Below are 6,788 nucleotides of genomic sequence, written 5' to 3'. Positions count from 1 at the left end.
GCTCGACAACACTGCAAGGTTCGTTATCTGCATCCAATTTTACATGCGCATGCATTTGCTTGGCGCAACACATAAACGCTACGGGGCAGGGCACGGCTTCCGTTTCTTATAATTTTTTGGAGAGACCACAATGCTAACTCTCCACCATACTTTTGTATGGCACCTTTGTATGACGTGCACTGTATATTTTGCACTTTCAGTCTGTGACGTTTCATTGCAAGACGATATGTTTAACTATTCACATTGCTTTTTTGTAGCTTGACTCAAATATCGGCTTGTAGATTGGACAATCAAAAAGCAGCAGTACAACATTGCAGGTCAATAAAGCACCTCATACATTGTTGCAACTCATTCATGCTTTATCTATTTGCTTGTTTTAGAAATTTTCACATTTACTTTCTTTGCTTCAGTTTATTTGGACCTCGTTTTCAAAACTATTCACTCGATATCAATTGATATCTAAACATGTTAGTTACACATGCAACTCTTTGTATATGGTTGCTAGCCAATGCATGTGATGTATTACAATAGTGAAAAAACACAAGGAGTGAATGCATGTGGTGTATCATAATAGTAAATTCACTTTGTGCATCTTTACTTTAGCTCTAAATAATTAATACCATACTAGGTGTCTAAATAATTGATGCCATACTATATGTGTCCTCATTTCTCTCGTACTAGGTGTCAATATGAACTTCTCAAGACCTAGAATATTACAGTCCAAGCATCAATAAGCTAGGGAGCAAACTGCAGCTAACTTGAAACTAGCTTACCGTCCATATGCTACGTCATGGTTTAAAATTACTGCATTGTATAAAGATTGGAGCATGCAATGTGACATATTTGCTCAAAATCTAGAATATGTCCCTCCGCACAACGGCATATCTCACATATATAGCATGTATACTAGATGAACGCGGGTAACATAAATGTCCTTTAGTAGTGGCTCCTAGACCCTAAGTTCAACGAGCTGGATTCAATCGCACTTGGCTTGTGCTGCATGATCACTAAAAACATGGACTTGACAATTGGTGTGGCAAACGATGCAACATGCATTGTCATGCCATAACACAAAACACAGAGGGTGAAGTTACGTGTATCATTGTCCCATTCATCGTACTAGATATAACTACAAAAGAAGAAAGGCAAAACAAAAATAACTATAAAAGAAGAAATGTAAAACACACTCGACATCCACCTTAAAAAATGTGAGTCGAGGTTCTGTGCTTCCAACCATTCGAAGAAAATTTTCTTTTTGAAATACTTTCCGTTTGTAAGAATTTACATGTAGCATGTATATATAAAAAAAAAACATTCATTTGTACACAACCTCGCTTTGATATAATCTCAATTGTAACCATCCCTATAATGTCTAATAATAACGAGGCCCACCAAGCAAGTCTAGTTAACGTCGTAGGAACAGACCTTTGCTTGATTATAGTATGCAGTGCTCTTGCACTTGCATGCGAGTGCGCTTTCGCGCCTGTGTGTGTAAGTGCGGTAGAGAGAGAGATGGGCACTAGACTCCAGAGTCCAGACTTCAGAACCCATACGCCTGCGTGTCGCTCGGCACATAGCCTACGCAAAATCTCAAAGAAAGAGCTCGATGTGAGAGAGAGAGAGAGAGAGCTGTGTGTACGTTTGTGCCCGCCCACGTCCACTTCTGAAGACTTTGTAAGGTCCGACACAGTGAGTAGCTTTCTCTGTTCAAGAGTAGGCTAGAACGTACACGGAGAGAGCCCGAGAGACCCTGGAGTCTGGGTGGGTGAGAGAGAGAGAGAGAGAGAGCTGGCTTCTCCACACAAGCCCAGGAAGGAGTGGCATACGAAAAACAAGACAGAAGCTTCATGAAGGGCATGCAGATGGAAGGTGGACATGACGTCCAGAGGCTGGGCATGATTCACCAAGACATGATGAAGCTGAAGAGGTCTGTGAACCGAGCAAATTGTGCTGTGCTTGCTCTTTCCGTCCTCTTACTGATACTTGCCATCACCCTCATTGCTGTTGGAGCTAAACAAGGACATGCCATCATGCGCCTCAAAACAAGACAGGGTCTCCTTCCCAACCCCAATGTTACGTTTGCCACTCGCTCCGGCAACCTCAACCTTGAGGGCCTCGCCTATGGTGGTAGCCTCTTCCGCGGTAGTGGCTTCTGGTCTGCTAAAGCCTCCCTCAAAGGTTGGGCCATCCTTTTATGTTTAAGGTTGCTCGAGTATGTGTGTGTAAGTGGATGCATATGCTGTTTGCATGTATGGGGGGCACATTTATTAAGTGCGTGCATGTGGTGTGCATTCACAAAAACAGGGGTTTGCAGACAATAGCCATAGGCAAGAAGATGCAGGTACAGGGCTTACATTTGCACAAGTATTTGTAGTCCTATTTTCTCTCATGGACACACATAATTTGAGAGCACGCATCCTTATATGTCCCACCAACCTATCAGAAATACCCTTGCAAGAATGTGGGGCAAGTACAAATTGTTGTAGGGTTGCAAGCTAGTGCACGTAGAGTGAATGCTCATGGCAAAGCATAGCGTGCATGCTTGTCTGTGGGGTGATGCCACAATTTTGCTCATTTGATGTGTATCAAATGAAACGGTCGTGCATTTTGAATGAAGGTAACTATGAGGTGGAATTATGTGATAGTGTTGGCTTTCCAGGGGGGGAATTGAGTGACCATGCTGCAATTGGATATGGTGAAGTGATCTTTATTTTGGGTGGAGCTAAAGAAGATGGCAATGTGACCAATGAAGTGTGGAAGTATGACTCTATCTTGCACAACTATACATTGATGGCATCCATGCCAGAGCCTAGATATCGCTTTGGTGCCGCAATTATTGAAGGTAAGCCTCCGTGTGTGTGTGTGTGAGCGAGAGAGAGAGAGAGAGAGAGAGAGAGAGAGAGAGAGAGAGAGAGATTTTATTATCGTCCTCGGAGGTCAAATATGACCTATGGGACCAAAGTTACATGTGATGTAGTATGTGTATGGCTGATGAGTGACTCTCGATGCTCCAAAATTGTAGTGATGAGAGTCGCAATGGAGAGCCCACACTTTGGCTGGGAGAGGAAAGTGTGTAGGTCTAAGTTATGGCTGAAAATGTGAGAGAAGCAAGTTCGGATGTGATCAAAAGCTGAGCACTCTAGTAGTGTGTGGTACTCAGACTCTCGAACTTGTAGTGAGCATAATGTGCACAATCGATTTGACTCTTCTTCATTGCCCCAACGCCCTATCTCGCATCGAAGGAAATGGGAGCTAAGCCGAATTGCTGCGATAGTGCGTATCGCGGACAAGGGAATAGGCTCAAGCATGTAAGTGTGAGTACGGTTTCCTCTCTCAGCAAAGAACATGGTTTTGTAGTTGGGGGCAATATAGGTGGTGTAATGTATGAAGCGTGACCCACCGGATTTCTCCCAAGCCGTAATACATTGGCGTTGTAGAAAAGCTTCATTCACTTGAGAGTCAATTGAAGCATCATGTAGCAAGTGTAATGCATCCCATCTCCCAAACCACTTCTTTATGTCTTGCATCCATCCTGTGCTCAAGATCTTGCTTTTATGTGTCTTTTGAACTTTTTTGCTTGCTTCCCATGCAATTGTAGGAAGTCGATGTGAGGGGTTTTGACGCATCTTTATCATGTACTCCACAACCAGAGAGAGAGAGAGAGAGAGAGAGAGAGAGAGAGAGAGAGAGAGAGTCCTGTTTGCCGTTTCAGATACCATCTATGTTGTGGGTGGTCGCAATGTCTCTGACGACTTAGGCTCCGTACCAAATGACGGGCTTGTGAAATCAACATTCATTTATGATATCTTGAGCAATACTTGGACAAGGGGTGCAAATGCACTTGATTTTCAAGGTGACACATGTGCAGCTGCCCTTAAGGGAAAGGTAAGACGTCGAAACATCATGCAAGTGAACATAGGTAGGTGCACTTGCACACTCAACACATGCATACATTAGTGCACAATGTCATTTACCAAAATGTCTTGCCCCTCGATATTATCTGCCTCCAGCCTACGGATGTAAGGTTTCTGTTGGTATTAAGTTGCCTAGATCAGTAGGCTAACATAGATCGTGACCCTCTCAGGTATACATGATAGGAGGCTATGGCGTTGGTTATTCGTACTTGAATACGGCGAGTGTATATGATCCTTCTGCAGACTCGTGGTCACGCTTACCCAACATGCCAACCCCGCGGGGGGACTTGATGTGTGCATCACTTGGCTCTGATGTATATGTTCTGGGTGGCTATTATGTAAGTGGCCATGTTATTCTCAATCTCAAATATTAATGTGAATCTCATTCAATTGAATGCTATTTGTTGCTTGCATTAGGATCCGACAAATTCAAATGCAAACTCATTTTCTGCAAAAATGGAAGCATTCAATCCCTCCACCAACGCATGGACAGGAAGACCAGATCTGTTGACACCTCGAGGAGATGCAGTAAGCCCCCTCCTTTCTCTTTTTCCTTGTGGGCCCTAATTCTTGTGCATGCAAGGCCAGCATGCCGGTAATGGTTTGGCTCTTGTGATGTGATTTGTGATGTGATAAGTTTAGGCAGTGGCAGTGCTTGAAGGAGACCGATTGATGCTCGTAGGGGGCGAAGGCCATTACCGTGACAACGAGCAGTTTAAATACCCAAAGCATGTGACAGAGGTACAAGAGGCTTTCTCCTTGTTTTGTTTATAGTTAAAAAAAATCTTCTATTAAAATGGACATCTCAAGGGCACAGTTGTCAAGATTAATGTGTATTTTGATGAATGTATAAAATATGCAGACCGCTTACAAGGCGCGATCCCAAAATCCATAGAATAAACAATGAAATACCACGACTTTTTCTTGGCTCTCCATTTCTTGATACAGTGTCTAATTATGTGTGGTTCTTTATGGTTCGGAAGGACAATTAGGTGCAAGAGTTGACACTTGTACAATAGTGCTCACAAAGTTTTCCTTGCTCAGGTCTACTACTTAGCAGATCAGACGTGGGTCCAAAAGGCTATGATTCCAACAGCACGGTTTCGGACCGCAGCAGCAATGGTGGGTGGCCTTGCATTTGTTTTAGGTGGAGCAGATGTTTGCATTGATCAGACGGTCTGTCCGACTTTGAGCCAGAATGAGGTCTTCTTGGATGTAGATCACCCACATGTGTACATATACCTAAAGGATGAAGCTTACAATGACAATGCTGCTTTGACCACTTACCCATTGTAAGCCAAAGAAATTATGGGGTTATAATTGGCCGAAGGATGTTCTGTTCAATCGATTCACATTTCCAATGGGGTTTAAGAGAGGTATCCATTTTTGAAGGGCAGTATTGACTCTTATGAAATTCTTGAGCACCCTAAAAAGCCAAAGGGTTGCATATCTCTTGAGCAAGCCAGCTAATGAGATTGTATATGTCATAGTTGCCAACGTTATTGCTTGTACATCGTGTAATTTTCTCTCAAGCTAACCAAGATCTGGTGCTAATGCAAAGATTTTGCAATGTTGATGGAATGACAAACATGCCAGTAAAATGAATATTTTACATGGACGAATCTACCTTGCATTTATATACAGGAGATTCCTGAAATAGAAGAGACATGGTGAGAATTATAGAGATGGGCTTCATCAGGGCTAATGTATGTGGCAAATTATGATACGCGACATTTCTTTGCAATCTCGAGGTGAGTGACTAATGTCGCTTTTTGAACTATGCTCTTACAGAACAATCTGAGACGTGGGTTTGCAATGTTCTTACTAGATAACACTTGTCAAAGATTAATTATCGTTTGAGATGAAGGGTATGGTCGAGCGCACCTTATATAGAATGGCTCTAGATATTGATTTGTAAAGATATCAAAAGATTGAGCAGTGTCATTACCGCAAAAGCTCGCAAGTACTTTGTGAATGCGAATTCATAATTTGTCTGGAGATTATTGGGATGCAAATGGAGTATGTTAATGGCTAGATATAAAAATAATGTCATGGGAATATTTCCTTTGTATCTTTTTGGCATGGAATTTATTAAAAAACTTTTACTAAGAGCTCTCTCTCTCTCTCTCTCTCTCTTTTAGCAGCTTTGTCTTTATCTGGCTGTGTCTTTGAACAAGTCCCCCTTTTGAAATCATTGCCCTTTAAGGCACATATAGTCCATGAGGTTGTATATGCTTTTCTAAGTAAATATAACATCTGTACTCACAATTGTGAATATGGCAAAAAAAGAATTCTTAGGTTTCAATTGAAGAGGATGACGATCTCTATGTGCTAATGTAAACACACACACAAAAAAAATTGAGCAATGGTAAGCTTTGGCATTTTCATGGTTTTGTTGCTGTAAATGTGGTAGTGATGTGTATAAGCACACTTAGAACCATCTTTCCCTCACTAGGAGGTTTTTCCCTCTGATTTCAGTGAGCTTTGGCGAGCGCTACGCAAGTCGGCAAATATTTCAAGACAGCTCGTAGAGCTTGGTCTGCTCAGATTTTTGATTTGGGTTTGTTTCGGCCTCCGTTTCCATTACAGACAGTATTGCACAGGCTATTTCGTCATTTTGTGTAGAATTTTTGTTAGTGCCGTTTTTTGCATAACAGGTGTCTTATAGTCTTCTACGGTTTGTGCTATATAGCACGTGTTGTTTCTGCTCCGTTTCTCCTATTTTCAGACAGTTTTCACATCAGGTGCAGCATTTACCATGGCTGACAACAACACCACAGATGTGTTTAAGATGTCTGTTGCTGAGGACAAGTTGGATGGGGACAACTACCCTATGTGGGCTTACATGATGCAACATGTTCTTGTGTCAAAGGG

The 6,788-nt window shown here is 42.2% G+C and overlaps 1 protein-coding gene across 1 annotated transcript; it reads left to right on the top strand.

The window, feature by feature from the left end:
* Positions 1-1,476: 1,476 nt before the first annotated feature.
* On the top strand, positions 1,477-5,538 carry LOC147443911 (uncharacterized). The gene is made up of 7 exons (XM_086526710.1): positions 1,477-2,178; positions 2,660-2,842; positions 3,713-3,885; positions 4,085-4,252; positions 4,332-4,442; positions 4,557-4,655; positions 4,959-5,538. The coding sequence occupies exons 1-7, from the start codon at positions 1,848-1,850 to the stop codon at positions 5,208-5,210; spliced, it is 1,317 nt and encodes a 438-aa protein (XP_086382836.1). The 5' UTR covers positions 1,477-1,847; the 3' UTR covers positions 5,211-5,538.
* The last annotated feature ends 1,250 nt before the right edge of the window (positions 5,539-6,788 follow it).

Source organism: Adiantum capillus-veneris, chromosome 13 (assembly GCF_014529385.1).
Source record: "Adiantum capillus-veneris isolate H3 chromosome 13, ASM1452938v2, whole genome shotgun sequence".
Taxonomy (NCBI): Eukaryota; Viridiplantae; Streptophyta; class Polypodiopsida; order Polypodiales; family Pteridaceae; genus Adiantum; species Adiantum capillus-veneris.
This window is presented reverse-complemented; position numbering and strand designations above follow the sequence as displayed.

Excerpts from the sequence above, each read along its gene's own strand:
- LOC147443911 (XM_086526710.1), top strand. The coding sequence starts at position 1,848 with ATGAAGGGCATGCAGATGGAAGGTGGACATGACGTCCAGAGGCTGGGC. Across the intron at positions 2,179-2,659 it reads TGCTAAAGCCTCCCTCAAAG|GGGGGGAATTGAGTGACCAT; the intron begins GTTGGGCCATCC and ends TTGGCTTTCCAG. Across the intron at positions 4,443-4,556 it reads TGACACCTCGAGGAGATGCA|GCAGTGGCAGTGCTTGAAGG; the intron begins GTAAGCCCCCTC and ends TGATAAGTTTAG.